This window comes from Pithys albifrons, chromosome 20, assembly GCF_047495875.1.
Source record: "Pithys albifrons albifrons isolate INPA30051 chromosome 20, PitAlb_v1, whole genome shotgun sequence".
Taxonomy (NCBI): Eukaryota; Metazoa; Chordata; class Aves; order Passeriformes; family Thamnophilidae; genus Pithys; species Pithys albifrons.
Genome location: NC_092477.1, coordinates 7,264,286 through 7,289,947, shown reverse-complemented (window position 1 = coordinate 7,289,947; position 25,662 = coordinate 7,264,286). Strand labels below are relative to the sequence as shown.

Sequence of the window (25,662 nt, the reverse complement as noted above, 5' to 3'; positions counted from 1 at the left end):
GACCCTGACACTGTTCTATGAGTGAGTAGGGCTGTCAGCTTGTGCAGGGGGAGGAACTCAAACAGCTGCTCCTGCTGTCACAGGCCCTTCTCATTCACATTAAGGACATAAGTCAACTGAAGCCCCTTTCAGCTGGCACACTCTTCATTGGTATTTCCAGTCTCTAGTGTCGAGCAGGGAGTCCCTGGGGTTGAAGCACCCTTCCTGAGTTTGTTATCCAGCCTGCTGCAGAGCAGTGCTTCTCCCACAGGGTTGTCTGACCTTCAGCATGGACATTTCAGTGACATCCTCCTGCTGTGCATTCCCAGCTCTGGGACAGGAAGGCTGGTGGCCTTGGCCAGAGACTCTGTATTCATATTCTTTTGCCTCCATCTACAGGCAAGGAAGGGTTAACCCACACATTTCCAGGGTACTGGGGCGTCCGGCAGCTGGAATCCTTCCAGCATATGAAGACAACAAGCATCTCATGAATGAACTTCCCGAGTCTGTGTCCTTGCAATGGAAAAACAGTGCATCAGGAACTGCCCTGTGGCTTAAAACCTCATTTTTCAATGAGAGCTCAAGGATCACTGGAAACTTAGAGAAACTCCCATGTTTTCCTAAACATATGACCCTAAGAAAGGCAAGAAAACTCCAATGAGATGGATGGCTGATCTTTTCTTGTACTGTTATGATGAGGGTTTCCATTCTGAGAGAATCCATATGGTGCACAGAGCAGCACAACTGAAAAGAGTGACCTCTCTTACTGTGGAACAGAAAATATCAAGGTCTCCCCAAGGGAAAACAGAGTGAAGTGATGGTGACTTTTAGTGTCAAGTGACCTGGGTAGCTCAACCTGTCAGAGCTCTGGAGAAAAGCAACCCAGTCCCAACACCAACTGCTGAAGTTTAAGTGGAGGGAGGAATGAAACCCCAATACTCCAGCATCATTCAGCAGAGGTATGATGGCAAAGAAGGTTATTTCTCATTAATGTGGTGAGACATTTTTGTTCTAATGACTTGACTGGTTCAGAAATGGAAACTCTTTCTGGATGATATTTCTAGACAGAGACTAATTGACTAAGAATAACACAGGCAGCTTTCCTACCACTGTGCTGGTTTCAGTGTCAGCAGAGGCCAGCTGTGTTTTCTTTTCAATGAACAGTGCCTACAGTTCTCATCCAAGGTCAGTCCCGAGGGACGTTAAAGAATAATAATCCTAATGAGGCTTTGTCCTTTAAGGACAACGTCTAGCTAAGGATCTCAAAGCACTTCTAAATATTAATTTTTAACAACATCTACAGGTGTCGTCTGAGAACAGGATGCATTGGACTAGCCACTGTTCACAGCTGTCTCACACCTTCCACAGAAGGGGAAACTGAGGAAGAGAGGACTGGAAAGTGTTGTCTGAGATCATGCAGTATCTGATAAAACTGCACCTAGAACTCAGATGAGCTCTTTATGAACAAATTCACAACCATAATACAGAAATGTCTCTAATTTCCAAATAGAAATAATCATCCTTGATATACACTGAGACTCATCAAATTGCTGGTACTGAAAAAGATCCACCTTGGCTTCTTAGACTCGCTTGGTGAGAAACCCGTGGAAGAAGCGACCCCTGGCTGTTGCATACAGCAGAAAGGAGAACCAGAGAGGCTGACAAGCTAAACCAAACCAAACTTGTTGACCATTCAGCAGGGAAAGTGTTGGGAAGGACATCTGTGGTGAGAACCAACAGCTGCTTTGCCAGGTCAGCTGCCACAGCCAGTTTGGTGTGGTCATGTGGGAACGCACAGAACATGTTGGAGGCTCTGTGGGTACACTTTCAGGGTTGTTGGTGGACAAGTTGGTTGGTTTCAATCCCAGAGACATGGGGAAAACTGTTTCTTTTTCCTTGATGCCTGTGGTTCCCCTGAAACCCTCAGGGATGATGTATGTTCTGGACTACCCCAGCAGAACTCTGGAAGTACAGTGAAATGCATCTCAGAGCCTCTCTTCCCCAGGGTCTGGTTTTTTCAGTTGCTATTTCCTCTATTACCCAAAAAATCCAGTGGGACTCAAACCAGCACAGCACCCAAAGCAGAGTATCCTGCCGTTAAAACCTGCATTGGCAAAGTCTTAAAATCACCCTTTCAGGGATAAGAGGAACACACAGAAAGTCACAATCCCATTCCTGACCATGGCTTTTCCTCCTGGAGGAGCACAGGCAGCCAGATGTGCTGCACTGACAGCACACCCGCTCAAATTTGTCAGAGTTTATCAGAGCACTGCCCATGAGGAAACATCCAGTTTGAAAGCCACTGTCAGTGCTGTTCACCAAGAGCTTCAGCGAGACTAAGAGCACCCAGCTGGAGCACAAGGGCTGTGGACAGCTTTGAGGTGGCCAGAAGTCCCTGGCCACTGTCATCTGTCTGCACTCTGGACATTCAGGAGACACTGTGCACAGGAGATCATCAAACAGACAAGGAAAATAAGGAGTTTACCTGCTCACCAACCTTCCCTGGTCGGCCACGGTTTCCTGGCTCACCCTGCAGGACAAGGAGACAGGGCACATGGGTTACTTGGTGCTGCCAGTCAGACCCTCAGTACATGACTCTGTGCACCCATAATTTGGGCTTCTGTGTGTGAAGTGTGAAAATTCTGTGGGAAATACCACCTTACAAAACCAACTGTGACTTGAAAGATAATTCGAAGCAAGAAACACAGCTGACACAACATGGAGTGAACACTTGCTGTTCTGGAGGGAAATGCCCCCAAAGCAGTTGGTACTGCAGTAGTAAAATAACTTTCAGAGAATCACAGAAACATAAGCTGTCTCCTTTCCTGTAGCATAGCCTAGTCCTGGTTGCTTTATCCCAATGTTTAATAAGACTTCATCAGGGATGTTCCTGAAGTTGGGGAGTCTCTGATCCATAATATCTATCTCAACCAGAAAGACTGAGTAAAACAGACAGACGAACACCCAGCAGCAGGAAGAGAGTAGGAATGGTCTCTGATTAACCAAAGGATTCGAGGATCATGTAAGGAAAGCAAGAGTGCAGACCCCATGGGGAGGTGTAGTTCTGATTGACAGAGGAGCAAGGATCCAGTAAAATTCACCTGCTAGTGGAAGAATCACAAGAATAAATGACAACCCAAATACTCCCAGGCAATTCTGCACTCTGATTCTGCTCTTGCAAAATCTCAAACAGGGGCATGTTACTGTTACGGAGCATCCACGTAAAACCACAGCAAGAACCCAAGTGAGATAAATCACAGTGCAGGATAAAGCAGTTCAGAGCATGAGAATAACAAGAAAAAAGCAGGAGGAGGTGAATTCCAAAGCCACCAGGGATAAGGGCTGCCGTGGCAGCACGCAGAGGTGGTTGGAGTGCCCCTGGATGGGCCATCCAGAGGCCAGGCTCACCACTAACCAGATTGTCTCCGGAAGAGCAGCTGTATTTTCTCAGTAGGCAGATACTGCAGATGTGCTGCCAGACCACATTTTTGGTATTTACTGTTTGAAGAGGTTGTTTTTGTTGGGTTTTCTCTTTCCTTTTGAGTGTGGGTTTGTGGAGCACACTGCCCTGGGATGGCTCCTGCTGTTAATTAGGCAGCAAAGATAGGAATGATGGGCATTGTTTTAGAACAGAACTGTGGAGGAGCAATGGAAAATGAGAGGAGATGATGGAGGGGGAAGCTGGTTTATATCAAAGGAGGAACACATTTGTCTAAAATAAAGGACATGGCTTAAAAAATGCACCATCATTCTTTTTGCTGAAGGAAAAAGCAGAAGATGAGACCCCAAAATTGTGAGAAAAAGAGAAACCCTCAGTTCCCTTGTCCTCTCTAGAATGAAAACCTGAAGAATGGTAAAGGTGAGCAAAGATATTTCCTTCTTCCCTTCCACTGACTGTTTCCCTGATCACGAATGAACACTTGCCTCACCTTTGAGCCATTGGGACCAGGTGTTCCAGGAAATCCCTTCCGGCCAGATCGACCCTGAAAGACACAGGAAAATAATAAAAAACAAAAGCTTTCAACTGCCCTGGTCACAACAGTGTCTGTGAACCTCTATGGTGCAGCTGACAGGCAATGCTTGTAAGATAAAAGATAAAGATTAAACACTTATTTTCTTATCCACCTATTACCAATTTTCAAGATATTTGACTATCCTGTGATGACAATTATGGACAGACCCATTACAAAATCCTGAGCTGGAAAGCTCACAGATATGATAATACTCCTTTTGCTTCCTCTAACTGTGTTTGTGTGATAGATCACAGAGGTCAAAAGGACTCTCTCTGACTGTCCAGCTTTTCCTTCTGCTCATTGAAAAATACTATAAATCAAGGAAGAAACATCAGGGCTGGTTGCAGTTTCCAGTCAACGTGCTTTATCTCAGGGAAGAACTATTTAAACATTAGAGGGTTTTTCAAGGTCTGAGACTTTATGCAAGTTATAAACTCAACACTTTGTGCAAGACATTTCCTGGACTTTCAGCCATCCTGGATCAAGCACTTGGACCAAGCCCTGGGCATAACAATATTTCATAGCAGGGCAGATTACTTCCTGAACCAGGAGGTTTGACGTTTTATGGCAATTTAACTACAATTCCTTTGCAGGGTCATCAGAGCTGGTAATAACTGAGTAAAAAACCAAAACCTACCTCTGGGCCAGGGACTCCTGGTGGTCCTAAGGGTCCTTCATCTCCCTGAGGTGAAAAGAAATGAAAATAAAAGATAAAGTAGTAACAAAATTTGGACTCAGCAGACAGCAAGAATGAAATGCCTGCAGTATGAGCAGCAGTTAAACACAGGCTGTGTGCTCAGCTGTCACACTTTAACAACTCAGTCCTTCTGTATTTCAGAACAGGCAGCTCAGCATTTCTGAGATTTCTCATCTCCCATCCCCATTCAAGAAAAAGAAGACTAAAAGTCAAGTCCTGCCAGTAAAAGCCATCCAAAATTTGACCAAGGCAACACCAGTTGATTTGGTCTTTCATTGGTTGGACTTGGCCTGTAGGGTACCCTGGATGTTCTGACATGACTCTGCTTCGCTTTATCTGGCAGGGATGCAAATGCTGCAGAGCTCTCTACTCTTTTTCTTTTTTCACCCCATCCTCCCCTTCCCTAAAAAAAAAGGGTGTTGCAAAATTTCCCACAGAACCCTCTGGCAACCATATGAAGGTTTCCCTTTTGCTTTCAAATGGGACTCCACATGCTGCAGGATGGAGCTATCACAGAATCTCACACAGCAACTGGCCTCGGTCCTCTCCCTTGGCTGTACACCAATTTCTAATGTGATAGCATCAGACCTACAGTTTCGAAGAGACCTTCAATTAAGCTGCACAAAAATTATCTCAAGTGTCTAAAACCAAGTGCCAAGAGAGAAATTAAAAGCGCCCTTGGCAGCCACGGTCTGGCTGCTCTCATTTCAGTGGTCAGCCATGGTAATGAAGGGGCACTGGCGGGATGAGGATGGGACTGTGAGTCAGGAACCCAGACAAGCCACCCACAACAGGTCACATTTCCAATCTGCTGTAATCCAAAGCCCTGACCTAGTGCCTGGGTAACCTCAGCAGTAAGGGCACAGCGCTGTGCTCTGGTGCACACTCAAAGTCCTTCAGCACAGCTTGTGTGGAACTCCATGTCCATGTCTTTGCTCTTACTTTTACACTCACTAACTAGAGTAAATTGAAGGCAGCTTGGTCATGCCTGCCTGAACCTGGAATGCAGGGCTTCGGTTCCCTTTGTAAATTGCCTAGAATATTTTTCCCCCTATTTCAATGCAAATAAATGAGCTAATTTGCATTAATCCCATTTAGAGAACAAGCAGAAGAGTTCCCAGAAAAAGTTAAGAATTATTAGTGCTATTAAAACGAGCTCCTGCCCATGCGTGTGCTCAGTATTATTTACACAATGTCTCATGACTCCTGACAAACAGCTTACACTGGCCTAAGTGAGGGGAAACTACACTGAAATCACTGGAGTTACAACAGGATAAACAGAGCTCTTGGACCTTCTCTGCTCCTGCTGTAACATATTTGCAGCTCCAGGACAATTAACTCAATGGCAATTGTCCCTCTTTAATGACTGCAAGTGGAATGAAGCTTCAATTCTGACATGAAGTGATGAGTGAAAGCTGTAAGCTCTCATGTGCTGGAGCAAATGAATCTCTGCAGAGCAGCAATTCCCAGTTTTGCACTCTTTTTACAGATAGACATCACTCAGTGTGAGAAAGTGGAGTCTGCAGGTCCCATAGTTGAAAGAAAATGCACTTAAAAGGAGCAGAAAGCAAAAGCCAGGTCAGGGCATGTCTGTGCAAGGGGATGTGCAGGGAAAAGGGCACTAACACCTTTCTGGGGATGGGGGAACAGGCTTTAAAAGCAAAGCCAGTGCAGGGTTTAGGGTCAGCAGATGCCAGCAGTGACTGGAAGCAAAGATCACAGGGCTTGGGGATCACAGAGCTTAGGAGAAGCTTCTCTTCTGCAGGTCTCTGATCACTCATAATAAGCATCTGCTTCCATCTTCAGGGGGACCACAAGATTTCAAGCTGCAGACATATTTCAGCATGTCCTAATCTACAAAATTCAACTTCGCTGTTTAAATCCAATCTGCTTTTGGGCTGAGGACACTCACCTCTTGTCCAGGCAGTCCTCTTGGTCCAGGTAAACCTCGTGCTCCTGGTTTTCCCTGAGACAGAGCCAAAGGAAAAGATACTCAGAAAATAGAAATGTAAGCTCAGAAGGGCAATTAAAATGAGAAAGTCTCTTTCACAGCCACGGGACATTTTCCAATGTCAATTTTGTTACAGAAAAAAAATTTTTGAAAAAAAAGAAAACACTGCACTTGGAGGGACCTCAAACCAAACAGACCAAGCTGAAATGCTGGCCAGGACAATCTTTAGGAACCTCCAGGGTTTTCTCTCTTTCTCCCTTCCCACTACTTTGTTTTCCCTGGCTGCTTCCAACCCCACACAGAGCTGCAGTCTCTGCTCCACTCACCTTCAGACCTTCAGGACCGTTTTCTCCTGGTGGGCCAATGTCACCTGGGAAGCCCTGAAGAAAATGAGGAACAGTCAGGATGCACAGGTGGAATAAGTGCCACACTCTGTGAGAGTTTTAGTAAAGGCTGAGAGACAAGACAATGTTCCATGCTGGCAGTGTCTGTGTGTGGGCCATGGCATGGCTTTGGGAGGGAACGGGTCATGGACACAGAGCACTGCTGTCGGATTGATGGAAGAGCAGCCTTTCCCAGCAGCTCCCTTTAGGTCCATCTTCTTACAAGATTTATTGCAGCAGGAGCCTCCCTGTCATCACACAGCTGAAAACAGCAATTTGGGTTTTAATTAATCTTTATGAGTCAGTGCATAATCTCAGTGCTTCAAAGAGGAGCTGCAGCCTCGGCCACAAAGGGAAGCAGGCAAGGAAATAGGAAAGGTGTTGACATGCTCATTAGCAGGCAGTGGCTCCTTTCCACCCACTAGCCTTCACTGAGGAAACAAAGGAATCTGTGGTTTTTTCCAACAGCAACAAAGAGAAATGATTGCTAAGTGGCAGACCCTGCAAAATACCAGAACACTGATGAGGGGAAAACACACGATCACTTGTGCTGGAAGTGGCTCTTCAACATCCTACATACACTGGTTGCTTAGGAAGAAGAAAAATGACAATATACCAGGGTAAGCTCTTCCTGCATTTAAGGTATCACTGTGATCAGGTTTTGGTGAGGGCAGTAACTTTTTTCTACTTTCAATGGTATTTTGTGCAGAAAAAATTGAAAAAACCCCTTAATGATATTTGTGACAAAAAGTGGAAGGAAAAACCAGGAAAGCACAAAATGTAGGATGGGTCATGGACCCATCTTGATCCTTCCTCATCACCACTCAGGCAGCATCATATCCTAGCAGAGAAGTGAGGCCCCAGGCTGCAAAACGAAGGGGTAAGTGGAAAGACATGCAAGATTCGAGAAATGTGTGCCCTGTCCTGGAAAAGCAGTTGAAAAATGAAAAGAAACAGAGAAGAACATGGTGAGTAGAAAGACCAGTGTCCACAGAGACAGGCCAGTGTCTGGGAAACAGTCTGGGACTTTATTCCAATACATCACTGACTTTTCCCACATCTCTTGGAAGCTCTGTTTACTTTCCTAGGCTTGAGATCTTCTGTCTGCAAAATAATAGGATGTTCTGCTTTGCAGTGAGAGTCTGCTGAGGTGTTAAAACACAAACAAAAAGGAAAGATGGGAGAGGTGATGAGCTGGGACATGATGTTTGCCAGGGCAGAGACAATCTTTGGGGACTGACCATTCTGAACGTGAGTGGAACAAGCTGCTACTTGCATAGGAAGATCAAGAAGAAAAAAGCTTGAAATGGTAGCTGGAGACCAGCAAATCTGAGAACAGGATGGTCAGAGGATACATGATGGACAGTTTTCCCTATCTCCCAGTCTGAATAAAAGTAGACTTCGGTTCATTAAATAACAGTAAATCCTGCAAGTGGTTCTACCTTGACATTTTTGGCTCCACTGTCCTAAAGCAACTCATCTGCCCCCAGAACACACCATTTTGGGTTGCTGAAGGTATCAGAGCCCAGATGTCATGGTGAGCAGTAGTGGTGTCAGCTGTCCCTTCCTCCACTGGGCTGGGTGCCCACATAGGAGCATTTGGCTCTTGCTCTTGTATGAATTAGCAACAGCAATAAACCTCCTGATGAAATCCCCAGGTGGGCCTGTCTGTACACAGCTCAAGAGCTAAAACCTCCCATGGGGAAAGGAGATCAGCATCTCTCACAGCCTCTCAAATGCCACCTGGGTGTTTATCAGAGAGCTGATGCTCAGTGGGGTGGGAGCTGCAGACTGAGTAATGAAGGCTGCAGAGGCAAAACACAATGGGAGAGAAGTGTTATCACCTGGGTTTGCTGAAGAAGGGATGTGTCAGAAACTACCAAAGAAAGGAGAGCTGTGAGGAGGAGGTGGTGGGACATACCTCAGGGCCAGGTGGTCCTGGAAACCCAACTGGACCTTTGTCACCGACTTTTCCCTGCAGAAATCAGAAAAAACATGGAGAAAAGTGAGCTGGCTCCCAGTATTTTCTGTCCTGTTTAGAACAGCACATCCCTGCCTAGCTCTTTCTAGCTGGGCATGGAACCTTCAGAAAGGGAGGGTAGGAAGCAGAAAGTGCTTGGTTACTTACCAGGGGGCCTGTTTTCCCTCGTGCCCCAGGGACTCCAGGCAAACCCTGGCTGCCCTGAGAGAGACATAATTTTTTAATACACAATAAAGCATCAAAAAAATACCAATTCCCCAGGCTACAGCTCCTCTGCTGCAGAGAGAGGAGCATCTCCTAAGGGCTGAACTCAGTCCTGCATGAAGCTGGGACAGCTGCACTAATGTCAGTGAGCTATTTCTGCTGAAGATGGGGCTGAATTTGACTCCAAAGAGCAGGACCTGCTGCAGTTGGCTGTGGCTCAGAGCCATGTAGGCTCCAATGCAGCGTTCTGTACATTTGTCAGCCACAGTCAGTATCACATCATAGTCACAGGGGAGAATTCATTTGCTCACAAGTTATACAGGGCATTAAGTGCCTCCCTGGGTCAGGGTTTAGGTTGCTGCACTGAGCAGACAAAGACTCCATGTCTGCAGCCTCTGGACCACACACATTCACACCCATCCCCATCAATCCCATCACTTCCAATTTCTGCAAAAAGACACGGCTCTTTGTACAGAAACCCCCCAGCAGAACTGCTTTTGCTATGAGTAACAACAGAATCCATATATTTACATGAATTTTAGACAGGTGCAGCATACCCCAAGAGGGAACTATGTGAGTGGGGGAACCTGACAGCAGGATGCAGCTAATTCCAGCTCCTTGTGGATTAAGATGAGCTGAGAAAGCTGGTGGACACACACTGCTATGTAAGGGGAAAAGAATGAGGAGAAAAGAAAAACAATTACCTTGTCTCCTTGGAAGCCAATATCTCCTGGAACACCTGCTCTTCCCTGATCACCCTGGGTACACATCACCAGAGAGTTAAAACAGGCAACAGCAACAGCCAAAATTCCCAGGTCGATGCTGTTGTACAGTGAAAGTCTCAGCACCAGCTCCACTCAAAACTGAACTGCTGGCAAGCCACAGATCATATCAAGTGTAACAGCAATGCTGAACAAAGTGTGTATTTCCCAACCTGATTCTAAAGTGAGAAAAGAAACTGCAGGAGAGAAAAACCCACGAATTCCCAAGCATTGTGTATCTATAAAAGCTGCAAGAAGAGAGACTACATTCCTCTGGCTGACAAGGACCATGAAGGTGGTGAAGTGTTAAATTCAGCTGAACAGAAGACTTTAGTTTTCAGTGAGTGGACCTTTTCTCTCATAGGACTCTATAGAAAAGAAAACAATCCTCAGAGTTTCTGTGAGCAAATCCTAAGTGCTGGCATCAACCATTAATCCTCTTCCATAAGAAAACAAAAGTAACTTCTAGTAATGCTTTAGTACCACCTCACTGCCTGTGTCTGGGCTGAGATTCCCTGGGAGGGGAATGCTGGTGTTTACTTGGGATGGGGAGCCCATCCTTGACAATATTTCCTAACCAAGCTGTCTTTCCCCTCTTTGGACCATCATAGGAAATTCTGACTTCCTGGGCAGAAAACAAGTATCTCTAAAGGTTTTCCAAGGAGCAGTGGATTACCTTGCATTGGCTTTTACCCCTATTGCAAGCAGCTTGTTGGATCAGATGACCTTCTGATGGCCTTTCCAAACTCATTTATTTAATGATTTACTTAAACAAAGGATGAGTCAATGATGGGACAGAGAAAGGAAAATTCTACTTGGGAAGTCAAAGGAGAAATGACTACAATAACTTGGTACAATGACAAGACCCAACAAAAATAACTGTGAGAGGAACTCTGTCCCATGCACAGCACATGTCTCTGAACTTGGCTCCCCAGTAAGGGAACCAGCCACACCAGAGTACAGAGCTATATGTTTAAACATAGTCCACATGGAAGACATATGGAGTCCTGCAACAGAGCCAAAGTCTACAGAGAGATGACAGAGAACTCTGCTTCACTCCAGAAAAACCACCCACTTGCTACCAGAGAGCTGAAATAATTGTAACTACTCCAGTAACATGCAGGGGATAATGAAATTGTGGATGGTTAAGGCTGGATTTAGGAAAGACTTTTGAAAGACAGCTTTTTCAGAAGAAAAATAATGAAGAACTATGCAGATTCAATGATGGAAACATTTCATGGATTCATGCTAAATTTGCTTAAAAGTTTTGGTGAATGTTCCCAGAACATTTCACTGAACCATCTTCAAAACAAATCTTTTATACAGCAAAATTAAAATGTTGCTCTTGAAAATGCTAAATGGATTTAATTCATTGGTTTTTGAACCTAAAATATTTTAATTTGAATCAAATATCCAACATTTTGTTTCATCTAAACTATTTTCCAACTAGGGTATTTTTTTGGCAATGCAAAATGGAAACAATCAGCTCTATACACAGCTTCAGTTCAGATGAACTCTACGATTAGATACAATAAAGATAGCAAAAAACTACTGTATGACCCAGCTTATTTCCAGATTTATCTCATCTCCTCTCAATTTTCTACTTATTTTACCTAGTCCAAAGCTTAAAACACTGAAATCTACTTAATTCTGGCTCTTGACAGAAGACAGCATGAAAAGAGCTTTTCTGGAAAGTGAGAGATTGGCTCTGAGGTTTGTTTTTATCGTCTATTTTGACAGTCAAGAAAAAAGATTATTCATTTTATTAAGCAGTTTTCTACCCAGACAATAAATGGCCATTGAAATACTGTTTTGGAAGAAATACTTGGACATTAAAGAAATGACTACTATAAGAAAAGAGTTTCCTGAGCACAGCAAAAGGCAGGAACAAACCTTTATCATGGACCTTTAGGAAAAGTGGGATAGTGGCAGCCTGACAGGAAACTCAGTTTTCAAACAACTCTGAGAAATGGGCATTGGAGAGGGTAAGAAGGAAGCAGGGACGACAAAACACATCTTTTATCTTGAGCTGGATGTTCACGTGTTACTGCGATAGCACAGCAAAATGTCATGGCCTGAATGATCCACCTATGGCTGTGAGTATCTTAAACCCAAACCGAGGAGCAGGGCACTGCTTTTCACCTGCCTTGACTCGGGGTCTGTGTCCTTAACGGGAGGGAAAAACTCCGGAGGAAAGAGGTCAGGCATGTTTGCTATTAAAAACCGCGACACCGAGATGACGAAATGGGTCTGCAAGGGCTTTGCTCGGGGGGAGGAAAAGGAATGTAGAATCTGAAATTACAAACAGGCTCTGCCCATGGGATCTTGCCTGTGTTTCATGTTTCACCTATAAAAAGAAATGCAGCTTCAGAAACCCCTGAGGCCCTTCGTAACCCAACACGAACTGAAAGGGGATATGACGGAAGGGACCAATCCATGGCTATGAGGGGTGTTTGCTGTCTCTGGGATGTGTTTTCTGTCTGTGGGATGCAGAGGAGGTCCTTGAGCAAAACCCTGTCATTTTGCCCTCACCTAGGCATGTATTTTCCCTTTCTGCTTAGCAATGCAAAGGGAGCTACCACTGCACAACTCCAGACGCCTGAGCCATGTCCCTTCACAAGTTACAGATGTCCTGATTCATAAAAAATCCTTCATGTGAACAAGTAGCTGGGATTTCCTCTGCTTCCTCTACCTTTCCCCTGCACTCCTCACCTCACGTGGTCTTCTAAAGGCCACTCTTTATTTCAGGGTTATGCAGTAATTTCACTTCTTCCTGTAAGAGCAGAACAACCCCCTCTGTCCTCTCTCATTGCCTCCATGAAAACATATAAATGGAAGAGAGGGATAACCCATTTTGTGGGGAAACCAAAGCTGTAAAAAACAACATTAAATTCTAGATGACTCCAGGAAGAACTGCAAACCATTTGATTATTGCAACAGCAGTGACTGGGGAAATCCTGGGGATAAACAGAGCACTTTGTGTAAAGTAATGAAGACTAATGTCCAGGAAGGCTAATTCTGCTAAACAATGATTTAAGTCTTGGTGAGTCTTAATATAGTAAACCATTTATTTCAAGGAACAGACAGAAGAATCTCTGGGCTCTAGGAACTGGTGTTGAGGCAAGAAAGCAGCTACAATATCTTAAGCTTGTCCTAAAGAAAAAGTCTTTCTCTTGCCTTGTCCTTCCTCTCTACAGAAGTGAAAAGACAGTACAGGGGAGAAATGAAAACTGCAGACACAGGAGCCCTGGCAAAGAGCTGCTATAATATAAGGAGAATTGAATCAACTGGCTTGACACTATTCCCCCCTGTGCAGTTTTGTGCTGCTAAATCATCCTTTAAAAGCAAACATCTAACAAGAGAATAAAACATCCAACAGGAGGAGGAGAATACACTTAATGGTCATTTTCCATTGCCCTCCTGAACAATCAGAGTCAGCAACAGATGATTGCACCTCCCACTCTTTCAGACTAAATAAATCCTAGGCTCAAGTATCTGTAGGAGGATGGTTCTCGTGACAGTGAGACATTTACACACACAGCTTCCTGCTGACCCAGCTCAAGCTGTGTGTTTTTGTGCCAGCACCACTAAATCACTGCAATCAAGACCCCTCTCCATTTTGCTTTTTCTAAAGTGATTTACATCAATTTGGGGTAAGGCAATTTCCTCTCAGCAGGAGGCTGAATTGAGGTGAGCCTCTCTGAACAAGAGCAGAGGTATCTAACACACAACAGTTTTTCCAGGGGATCCACCTGGTTTGTTTGATCCAGTGTTGCTTTGTCACATCATATGATTCTTCCAAATGCTTTAATGCAAACCCACGATCAGTGTTAGATCTTCATCCTCCTCCCTATCCCATCACATAATCAATATAAAAGCATAAAATCACAGTGAAACACCTGATAATTGTAACAGTTACGTCAGTGGGAGATGGGAGTTCCAAAGAGGATCTGAGTATAACTTATCTATACTAGTAATCCATGGGAAAGGGGATAAGGCAGATATCACCAAAGGATTTAAAACAAAAACTGGAGTGTCAGGAATGGAGTAAGGGTGGGAGGACGGGGGCAGAGACAGCCAGAGTAGAACCAGTACCATGGTGCTGAATAAGAAAGAGAAAGTAGAAAGGGGATTTCACATGCAAAATTAAAACACAGTGCAATAAGGGAGTATTCAGATCACCTTATCACCTTTCAGTCCATGTTCTCCAGGGTTTCCCATCAGCCCCTGAAATGAAAGAAAGTTCAGAATGAGGCTGAGCCATGGTGAAGACTTGCTCAGGTCTGTGACACTGATGTCCCCAATGAGGTTAGTGGCTCAGACCCACAGGGTTGGCCTGGCACAGTCCTAAGGCCAAATGCCAGACTGCTCCAAAGGTGTGCTCCATCACACACTCTTGAAACACCCTTCATGGCCAGGAGGCACAGAGGGAAAATGCACCTGGAATTCTTCATCTATTGCAGACCATGAGTGGGATGTTGCGTTTGACACACATCACTGCTGCCTGTTGTTTCTCTCAGGACAGTCACCACTGCCCATGGGAGGAACAGAGAAACCTTCAGCCCTGCTGTGCAGCGACAAGAGCTCACACAGCTCTGTTACTCTCTCACCTTTAATCCTTTTGGTCCTGGGTAGCCGATCGGTCCGACAGGGCCCATGTCACCCTAGTAGGAGAAAGAAAATTACCAAAGTCATTAGGTGCAAAATGAACAGATCACTGCACGTGCTGTGAAATGCCTCTGCTCTCAGGAGCCCTGAAGAATTGCACCACCAACCTCAGCAGACACATCCTGGCACAGGTCTGAGGGTGTGTTAAAAAGGACACAGACCCAAACAACAAAAAGGGCAATAGGCAATTTGGGCGACTACCAAACTCTGATATCTAAAAGCGATATGGGGAGGAGAGGGGAGAAACAGGAGGAAAGGACAGAGGTGTCTCATCCTGCTGCAGTGAGACATCAGTGTGGCATCGTGTGTTGGGACTCACCCAGCGCAGGAGGACAGCGGAGCTCAGGGCTGCCCTGTGTCCCTACCTGTGCTGTACAACAGAAACCATTCAGTGCTGCCATTTAAATGGGCTCTGGCTGCTTTCTGCCCATGAAGAGAGTCAGTGACAGGGTGCACTGGGCTGGCCTCAATGTGTAAATAAATAGGGCAGCTCCCTGAAGGAGCATTTCTCTGGCTGCAACCCTGGGCCCGCAGCCACGGGGAGAGTGCTGGGCTGCAGCCACCCAACAGAGCTCTTTTCATGCCTCCCAGCATAAAGGCTGCTTGTAGGAACACGTTTACTTAAAGCTTTGCCCACATGGTTAATTAGAGGAGCAAGAGGCTTTAGTTACATGTAATTGTGCTCTTCAGCCTCTCTTACGCAGCAAACCAAATCCCTGCGGGGTGTGTGAGGCAACTGGGAGCCCAGCTGGTCCCTGGGGTGGCTGTTGGTGGGAAGGAAGGAAGAGACTGAATGGGGAACAGCTGCATCTGTCACCTTCTCCATGCCCTGCAGTGTGAGCCCCATGTGCAGACCCCAGAGAAGGAGGCTGGTGTTGTCCCACAGGGAGGAGAAGGCAGGATGGAAGTGCTCCCATCCTCCCCAGGAGCATGGAGGAGGTCACTCTTAGTTCTATCCCACTAGAGATGCTTCAGCATCCTGAATTCAGGAGTTATATATTACCCTGAGGCACAAGGTATGACTCAGTTTGACCTGAATCTCAGTTTGAAGTTTGTATCTATCCAGAGTGGCTCTGACAGACCAACTGGGACTCTGCCCCAAACCCCTGCCTCTCAGATGGGTGTTCCACCATACTCCCTGCTTTTCTTTCAAGGAATATAAGATTCCTGGGTTTGGTGCTCTGTGTTTGTGCAATGTCTAGTACAATCAAGGCCTTGATCTCAGCTGACACACACACTCTTAAAATGTAAGATATGGAAAGGCAGAAAGGGAAGGTTTTTAACTATTCATTGCAAGTTGAGTTTCCATGGATTATTAGAGCTGAGGAGGAATCATTTTGAAAGAATGCTGTAGTACTAACAGCCAACCACTTTTTGTGCATGGAAGGGATAACCTGAAACAAGTACTGAGACCTAAAAATAAACTATGTGTTCAACTGGGCATTCACCAACCCCCAGCACAGCTGCCAGTGGAGGAGTTGCCACCCATCCTTACAGCCATTTATCTCCTGCTGGGGAAGAGTGTAATGAAGGGTGGAATTTGGCTGTGTACATAATTACCTGGATTAATGACGGGATGGTGAGGGTGCACATAAAATTCATGTATACCCAGAGGACAGACTGTTCCTGCCCATGGTCTCTCCAGTGAACAAGAACTGTGTGTCCCTGAGGTCACTGTTTACAGGGACTTGCTTCTTAAGAGACAATCTATCCTGGTGCAGAATGAATGTTGCATTTTTGAAGAAACACCCTGGCAATGTTATCAAAAGATCCTGTAAAAAGGAACTGACAACAAACTTTTAATCTGTTTCCTTTTGCTTGGAAAGGGTTTTCCCTCCTCCACTTTCCAATCCACCAGGAAACCCGCTCTCTCCCCAGATGTCACACCTCCCCCATACAAACAGGCATCCTGCTCCCTGCCCTGCCACAGGAAGAGGAAAATCTGTGTATAGTTATGCAGGTTGAAAGGGTTAAAGCCCTAAAAGCCAGATATCCATTTGTTTTTGTACTTACAATGAGTCCAAGGACTCCAGAAGGACCTGGGGCTCCCAATTCTCCCTAAAAGGAAACACAAACCCACATGGTTAGGGACACTTCATAGGCAAGCAGAGGCTGAAAGGTAGCTCAGTGTTTCAAGAGTTTAAGTGAAGGGGAAAAACTGTCACTCCCGCTTCCATCCCTCCCTTTACCCCTCCAGCCACTTCCCCAGCCAAAGTGACCCAGAACTTCCATCTTCAGGAGCGCGTTCTTAAGCACACCCTTGGCAGACACAGGGCTGCTTGTTGCTGGGCAATTATTCCCAGGGCTGACTTCCCTCCCAGGAGCAGGCTGGACAAAAGGAGCATTTGACTGTGCAGGCAGCGGAGAGGTGGGAGCCTGCCCCAGGTGAGATCCAGACTGGAGTGGGGAGGGAGTATGGGGACAGCAAGGTGGGAAGGAGGAAAGCTGTTGCTTAGCATTGAGAAAGGTGAGTTTTTTGGGAGTGGTTAAATAAAAATAAGACCTATAGGAATAGGAAGACATGAATGAAAATGCAAATAGGTGATTTGGGGAGATGGTATGGCAGCTTCTGGTCCTGGCCAGTGGGTCCTGGGAGTGTGTTTGGCACATGTGATGCTCTGAGGCTGCTTCTCCTGTATTCAAGAGCTGGTTTAAGGTGGGGAACCGGCAGCATCCTCTGCCTCATCCACCTGGGCTCCTGCCCAGACCATCAACTCACCATTTCTTTAATGTTCAGGAAAAGTCCACAGTCTTCAAACTTAGTTTGTCTGGAGGGAGGTGGCTCAGCCCCTCTGGAGCAGGGAGCTCTCTGCAGGGAACCCAGCACTCACTTAAGGGATGAGTCTCTTTTAATCCCATTGCAGAGAGCAGGTGATGGACTGCAGAGATTTCCTCTTGGGCTCTGTGCCCATCTCTGTCTCTTACATATACTCCCAAGCTGAAGCATTTTGAAAGCACCAGCTCCTCTTAGAGGCTTTCCAAGAGCACCGTGGAGCTCATCATTTCGAGGAACAGACTGTTGTTGGGGCTTGTGGAGTTGTTTGGCTTCTCAGCTTCACCGCAAACTCCCTCTATGTGAGCTTTCCAAAGACACAGATGTGCCATGAGCACCAGCAGGTATCTGATGGCATCTCCAGGTGAAGCAAAGCAGAGAAGCTGTGTCAGACTGTCAGAACTCCCCTATCCAAGTCCCTAAGTACTTCAGCAACCATGGGATGCTCAGCTTGTCCTATATGTCCCTCAGTGGCATCTCTGGCCATGCTGACAGTGGGTTGCTTGTCAGGGTAAGGACCTGCTCTTACACACCTCCATCTCCAACAGGGCCTCTCAAAACAAGTGCATTGGGAATGCTAAACTTCCCCTTGGCTCAGACAGCCCTACCCCTGCTCTGGATCACGCTGGCTACTCTCTTTGACAGCCCAGCTCAGTTTATGGTGCACATCTGGTGGAGTCCCCTCCAGTGCAATAAAGCTCCCCTTTTATGGGAAGATTTGCCTAGTGGAAGAAGGAAAGAGAAGGGGACGCAACGTGACTGAATGTGCTCAGGCTCCTTGGGTAAAGGGTTACGTGTGTTTATTTTATGGGAAGTGGAGTAAAGGACTATTGGGCAAACACACACAAAAAGCGTTTCATAATCTCAACCAGCCTAAAATTGCTTTTTTATGGCCGGTTCCTTTCCTGCATACTTGGGACATCTGGGGAGCAATTGTTCCTCATGGGTGGGATTTCTGTGTCCTCAGAGCTACTGTTATAAGGTCGGCTTCAAGCTCATAGTCAAGGTCTGGCATTACAAGCTTAGCAGGAAGAGGGAGTATCCCAGGAATGCTGAGCACCACAGATGCACCATGGCCTGGGTTTCCCAGGAAGCTCTGCAGGCTCCCAGGGTGGTTGGGCTGTGGACTGGGTGGATGGTCATCTCTTGGTCCCACAAGTTTCAAGAAGGACTTCCCATATTGCTGAGTTATGCCATGTGGATATTCCTCAAGAGAAAGGGTATATGTAGAAATGTATGACCTCACGACAGAAGAGGATTTCCTCTTGGAAGAGGAGGGGGTGGACTCCCCTGAGACATGTAGACAGACTAGTTGTTAATTTGAGACATTCTCTGCCCTGGGAAATGAAGGATTTACAAGTGGTCTTTCCTGGCCATCAATAATGACAGGCTGGTCCCTGACCTGCGAGGAAAATCAGTCTATTCTCCTTTCTTCAGTGCATGAACCGGGCACTGGAACAAGAGAAGAGATGAATCAACAGCCCTTTCCCATGTCTAATTCCTATGATTAAGAGCCTAATTGGAGTGGCTAAGCACTCCGGGAACAGGGATCTGGAATGCGATGGCTCAACAGTTCTCAGCGACCTGGTAGGAGGGAAGAAGGCCCCTGGGGTTGGAAGAGCCTGTGCTCTGCCTGGAGGGGACGGAAAGAAGATCAGAGAGTGTCGCTGCAGCCATCCCCACGCGAGCAGCGGATCAAGCAGAGGATGTGGCAGCCCGGGGCCGTGGCCGCCCTCCCGCCCGCCGGCAGCTCAGCTGCACCCCCACCCACCAAACCCGGCATATTTGTGTGTTCCACAAACAGACTTTCTGGCATTTTTCTGCGTCTGTGACTCCGCTTGTGACCCTGTGAACCTCCCTTTAAGTCAGCCGAAACAGTCTGTTTTCATTCTGCAACCTCCAAGGCACATTAATATTTAAAAGCCGTTGATAAGATGAAAGAAGAGTGATTTTTCTGGATGAATTAAAGGAAGGGACATTTGCTGCTCCCCGATGCTCTGGGAACTGCCATTCAGCTAGCTGGCATTGAGCACATCTTCTCAATGGGCCTTAGACAACTTGCATATTTAAAAGAAACCAAAACAAGTTATTTGGGAAAAAAAGTCTTCCTGACCTCCAGGATTCCTGCTCTTCCTGGTGGGCTGGCTCAAAATAGCAATACAATCAGAAAGTCTTCTACTTTGGGACTACTGATTCCACTCTGACCCATGCCTTAAGTTGACTGAAGGATGGGAAAAGTCCTGCAGAAGTATTCCTTGGGAATCTAATTCTTTCAGTTCACTGCATTTATGACTCTTGTGCTGAATTCCCACAACGGCTGGGCTGTAGCTGAGCTTGGGTTGGTGATTGGAGTAGGTTGTGAAAATAACTTTTATGTTGCATATATGACAAATGGGAACTTGCAGACACATGTGGAGTGGGTTACTTCACACAAATCATCCCGTCAAATGCCAGAGCAACACAGTGATTATGTGTGAATAACCAAGACAGCAGGAATTTCAAAGATGAATCAGTGCTGCTCACATGCTAATTGAGGGAGAACCAACAAAGTCATTCAGAAAATAATTAAGAATAATTAATACATCTGAGAACTGTTGTAATCCATGAGGGCACGTTCTGAGAGAAGAGAAAAACACAGCACATCCCCAGCTGTGTGGTGTTAAGTGCTACAAGAGCAGAGCAAATTAAACCTTATCAGCGCTCAGCTGCTTAAATGGTCTCTGTGACCATTCTGACCCAATTCCCAGGAGACACATCCCATTTTTAGGAATCCAGCAGGGGTCAGATGAAGACCAGAGGGAGGCCAAGAGCTCTGGAGACTTCTCCCTGTGGAGTTCCAGGGCTGTCTGAGGCGTGGTGCAGGGCAGCAGCCTGGGGAGTCAGTCCCTCAGTACTCCCAGACACTGGAGTGGGGAATCTGGCACATCTTGTGCCCTGTGGTATGGACAATATGGTCCAACCACTGCCCACTCAGCCAGAGCAACATCCCTGCCCCTTCTATCCTGATTTCCTTCTAGCCTCATCCCCAGGATGAGAAGGCAACTATCAAGATTGAGGTGCAAGGAAGACAAGAGATGGACACAGAAAGCTACTGGCAAATGATGAATTGGCAGTTACAGGAATCGAACACAGGAATTTGCAACAAGGCAGCTGGAGCAGGGCAAGGAGGTACATTTGTTTTTCAGGAGGGCTAAAACCAGTCAGCAGCTATCAACAAACTTAAAAGCTTCACTCAGCTCTAACTAGCATGATGCAGTACAGTGTGCTGTCTACTCCAATAGAAAGAAGGAAAAAATGATCAACTTACAGGGTTCCCATCGATGCCTGGAGGTCCTCGTTCCCCAAAATTCCCAGGAAAACCCTGAGAAGAGGAGGCAAGCACAAGTGTTAGTTATTGAGGCTCCCTGATGTAAAGACAGTCAGTTACAAAGTGCTCCCCCTGCAGCCAGTGCAGCACTTTGGAAAGCAGCAGCGCACAGGGACATGTGGGACAACCAGCCTGTGTGTCCTCATCCAAACCATTCCTGCCCCACCAGCACATCTGCTCAGCAAGGAGCTCTACAAGGCCAAAAGCTGATTCACTGCTCTCTCCCGGGGCCAATGATGGGTAACCAGAAGTACCTTTTATGAGGCTCGGGCGTGAACTGCACATTCACTGACAGGGGCCTTGAGGGGAGGAATTGGTGAGGAGGCAGGGAAGGCTTTTTCCTTGGCCATGCTGTGAAAAGCAGCCACTGCTGAGGCTGCTGGACCCAACTTGTTCACACCTCTTGCAGATTCTGTCCAGCCTTGGGCGTGGGTCTTATAGCAAGTGAGGCTTGAAAGCCAATGTGAGTGTACATAGCAGGGAGAAGGGGTGGCAATCAGTGCTGCTGTCCTTCATTTGCTCCATCTACATCCTAGACAAGGTATATGCAACCCTGTGTAGTTTACATGTGACATGGTAGTCCCACATTTGGAAGGTCTAACTCTGTGTTCAAAGATACAGTGCTTTCTGGCCTTTTCCAGGTAGAAATATCCTACTGATAGGATACTTCCTTAAAAGTTGATACTTTTATGTTCTGGAAGAATTTATAACCCTACCGTGATAACTATATTAAAGAATTGATTGCCAATCTGAATTATTTCATCCTATCTCCCAACACAATAATTCTATCAGCAACCCCTACTCACAGGAAAGCTGGACAGTGCAAAGCCTGTTGGAGCCCAAGCAGACCCTTAATGGAGCTGATCAAAGATTCTTGGTGAATTCACTCCCTTTCAGCTTGCCAGAGGAACAAACGGTTCCAAACTCATTACAGTCCCCACCTCAGGGCTGTGAAAGGCCATGTTTACTACATGGAAAAGTCACCACAAAAGACGACTTCATCATCTCATTATATCTGATACAAATTTGGAAGACTTCAGACAATTATGGAGGAGGGAGTGGAGGTACTGAGCCAGAGCCAGAACATGGTGGTGAGACACGTTCTCTCTCACACTCTTAGACCCTGTGCTTCCACCTAAGATTCTCTAATTCCCTGCTACAAACAAATCCCACAGCAGCTGTTGTGTCGTGCTCTGTCTCCCTCAGGAAGTGCTCAGCGGATGGGGGCACGCAACCTCTGGGGTTAGGAAACCCTCTTAGTCACTACACTGACACTTTCAAGGAGGAGTTGAGTTTAAGATGGATTGGACTTAATTTCCCCCTGAGCTTGAACTTCCTTTACCACAGGTCTGGCAGGGAGGAGGCTGCCAAGAGCCATCAGGGACCAGCTCAAACATCAGCACTTCAGGGTTACTCCAAACTTCGCCTGCAGTGGAAGATGCTTTGGGGGAAGGCTGTGACACTGAGGCAAGAGAGGGCTGTGACTCTCCGCTTTTGGCTTGCATGATCCTTAAGATGGAGTGAGATAAAACATGACACAGCATCCACCTCCTCTGACTCTGAGCCAAAAGGAAAATCATTTGATAGAACAACTCCCTATGGCCAGAGTGTACACAGAGCCCAACCCCAGACTTTGACTCCTGGGCTTGGTTAATTCATCTAAGACTGGAATTCTTTGTTATTCTCCACACTATTCTGACTGTGGCCATCAGGATGAAAAACTAAGAACTAAATTTGCATATAAAAGGTTTTCTAGCCAGAACATCTACCTTTGTGTTTCAGTTGGGAGTGGAAACTTGCAAAGCAAAGCTCCAACTACTTCTGCTCCCTCTTGTTTCTGATGGAGCAGTTTTAGAGAGTGAGCAGCATTTCTTAGCTAAGGCTTCACCAGGAGATGTGCTCCAGAGACACATCAACAAGTTGCAACTGCTGCTGGGTGTGTTACTTCCAACTCTAACTGGGAGTTACAGCAAAACAGCCTTACCCCCTTCTCTGGCTCACCAGAGATACAAAGAACAACACTGTCATGTTCTGGGCTAGCTGAGAGCTTAAGAGAAAGGGAAGGAGCAGACAGGGAGAGGATGGCCCTTGCTGAGCCACAAGGATGCTCTCTCCCCCTGCCTGCTTCCTTGTATGCCTCCAACACTGGCTACCTGGGAAAAGCAAACTTGAGGCAAGGGAAATGTAACAGCCAACAGTAATCTGGAAACTCATCAGCAACACTGAAAATTGAAATGATCACAGCAGACAGAACAGGAAAACTATACTGGAAAACTCTGCAGTCAAAGGTGTCATCCAACACCTCCCCTCACCTTCAAGGGTTTACAACTGCTAGTCCACACAAACAGGCAAAAAGATACTTGCTCATATCTAAGGCAAGAGCTTGGAGAACTGTTTGAAACAACCAAAATTTTGCCACTGACCTGAGAGCCAGCATTTCACTTCTGTACCAATTCCCTACAGCATGCAGTGCACACTCCTAAACCTACACAAGCTATTGCTTGCTTGGATTCAGCACTTCTATTTTATGGGAATCCTGTGAACAGGAAAGTTGTCTGCCTTTTTCCAGCTAGGCACTACATCCCTCAGGCCTGTGCACATGCCAAGAAGCTGTGGTAAGCAACCACTGGAAACAGCCTTCTGCCATCTAGAGACAGAGATGTCAAATATAACAAGAAAGCAGGGGGCCTACAATTTTCTTTAATGAAAAAAGGGGGAAAATAACTGCTACATGCTGAATCAATCAGATCAGAAGAGAGATGTGCAGGGAAAACTCATTGCTCAGTCAAGGCAAAAAGAAAAAAAAAAGACTGCCTTGGAATATTTTGCTGTTTACAGTCATAGAGCTTGCCAAGGAAAATATGAGTGTGCATAGACTGATACTGTACTTACACTGCTGCAGACCTCAGTCACAGCCTCCTGCACTCCCTCAGCTGCATCCTTCCTTTCTCAGAGGGCAAAGCCGGGCATGGAGTGACCCAAGGATGCCACTGAGCAGCAGTCTGGCCCTGGGGCTGCTGAGGTGTCTGCTGTCAAGCGAATCTCTTTGCCAGTGTGGGGAGGTTTTACTACTTTGAATGGTACAATGAAAACAATATTGCTACAGCAGCATAACATCACCTAGGGGAATGCTTGCTTCAGACTAAAACCATTTCCTAAATTTGGCTTAAAATGCTTGCAACGTGATATAAACAATGTACTCCTCTGCCAGGATAAAAGTGTCCAGATAAGGAACTATTTAAATCCAAATATTTCCCACTGATTTCTTTTTATGCCTGTTTGCAGTACTGGCCTTGCTGCTTAAAGACAGGAGATCTGAGGCACTTGGTAATAGAGTTAATAAAAATCCACCTTTTGCATAGGCTTTCCAACACTAAATCCCCAAGCACGTAAGAAAACCAGATTATTCCTGTATTTTGATGCAGAGCTGAGCACCTGAGTTCACTTGGCCAATGCTATCCAGTAAATGAGAGATTTGGCAATAAAACCCATTCACAGCACACCTTGACTGCCCCTCAGAGCTTGGGGTTCTGCCCACCCTAAAGATGGGATGGGAAAGGGTCAAACTGGGAGGAAGCTGAGGACAAAAGCCAGAACAGTGTGGGCTGGCATCACTGGCACACCAGCCAGGCCCAGGACAAGAGTCAGCACCAAAGCCCTGTCCTTGGCAACATCTGATTGTCCTTAACACACCATCTGGCTACTGGCATGACCAACTCCCAGCCACAGCTCAGCATCACTGGGGTAATGGGTGGTCAGGTCCCTGGTACTTTTTGACTCAAGCTGTAAAACAAACCCAGAGGAGACAAATGGAAAGAGCAGCTTCAATTCAACTAACCCCAGGTGTCCTGGCCCACCAGTCGAGCTTAGCACACAAGTATTAACAGGTTTTTGCACATTAAATGAGACTAAGGCTGGTAGCTGTGGCACAAAGGAGGGTATTTCAGCCTCCATACAGTCTCCAAAGACCCAAACCAGGTTGTGAAAGCTATCCCAGCACAGCTCTTGCACAGCAGGAAACAATCAATCTTCTAAGCCCCTAATGAAAAAGAAAGCACTTTCTTTCCATGGGGTAAGCAGTAGCAGTTTAAACCACAATAACAGTTCCAGTGACCACAGTGCCCTAATTTATTGGATCTCACACATCTGTAAAAGCTATTTTTTCAGTGCCTCTCCTGCCTGAGCCTAAAAGAGAGAGATGTTCCCCAAGAACAGAACTAGCACTATTCAAGCAAAACAAGCAGCCTAGGAGTTACAAGCAGACTTTGTTACCCCATTGGTTTTTTTCCCACAAGCAGCTCCTCTCCCGTGCACTGCTCCAGCAGCCTGAGGAACCAAAACTGAGGGAGAACACATGGGGCAGGAAGCTTGTTTTATGGTGCTGGCAGACAGGCAGGTCACAACTGGCAGCCCATTATAGCAGAGTTGTGAAAGAGATTAAAGAGCCCACTAGATTCAGTGTCTCCTGACCTTCCCAAAGCGAATGCAAAAGGGGTTTTGGTATAGAAAATCCATCATTTTTCAGGGTGCAGCTGTTTTTCCAGGAAAACTGGTCCCTGGAAATCATACTTAAGAATTGAGATGGCAAAGGAAAACACCCCAGTGAAAAATACAGAGCCAGGCATTCTGCCTGCTCTATGGGAGGGAGGGGGCATGCAGGGGAGGACCAGGATGGGGAAAGGGAATGGCAAATGGCAGCAGAGCTAAGAGGAAAACGTTTGACTAACAAGTTGTGTTGGCCAAGAGCCTGTGGGGTGCTCCTCCTCAGCCGCTCAAGTCAGGTATGACAAAACTTTTGGCTCTATCTCACAGCTGGGAAATACACAGAGGAGGAGGTGGGGGAAAATGTCCAGCTGAATGGATTTCACATTGTCTGAGGGAGAAG

General features: G+C 46.2%; 1 protein-coding gene across 1 annotated transcript in view; it reads right to left on the bottom strand.

The window, feature by feature from the left end:
- Positions 1 to 25,662, bottom strand: part of COL27A1 (collagen type XXVII alpha 1 chain) — a 145,956-nt gene that overhangs the window by 61,642 nt on the left and 58,652 nt on the right. Inside the window, exons 14-25 of the mRNA XM_071574400.1 lie at positions 20,718 to 20,771; positions 16,651 to 16,695; positions 14,580 to 14,633; positions 14,152 to 14,196; positions 9,913 to 9,966; positions 9,152 to 9,205; positions 8,945 to 8,998; positions 6,967 to 7,020; positions 6,602 to 6,655; positions 4,630 to 4,674; positions 3,909 to 3,962; positions 2,465 to 2,509 (exon numbers count right to left, since the gene is read on the bottom strand). Coding sequence (XP_071430501.1) covers positions 2,465 to 2,509; positions 3,909 to 3,962; positions 4,630 to 4,674; positions 6,602 to 6,655; positions 6,967 to 7,020; positions 8,945 to 8,998; positions 9,152 to 9,205; positions 9,913 to 9,966; positions 14,152 to 14,196; positions 14,580 to 14,633; positions 16,651 to 16,695; positions 20,718 to 20,771 — 612 coding nt within the window. The remainder of the gene's footprint in view (positions 1 to 2,464; positions 2,510 to 3,908; positions 3,963 to 4,629; positions 4,675 to 6,601; positions 6,656 to 6,966; positions 7,021 to 8,944; positions 8,999 to 9,151; positions 9,206 to 9,912; positions 9,967 to 14,151; positions 14,197 to 14,579; positions 14,634 to 16,650; positions 16,696 to 20,717; positions 20,772 to 25,662) is intronic.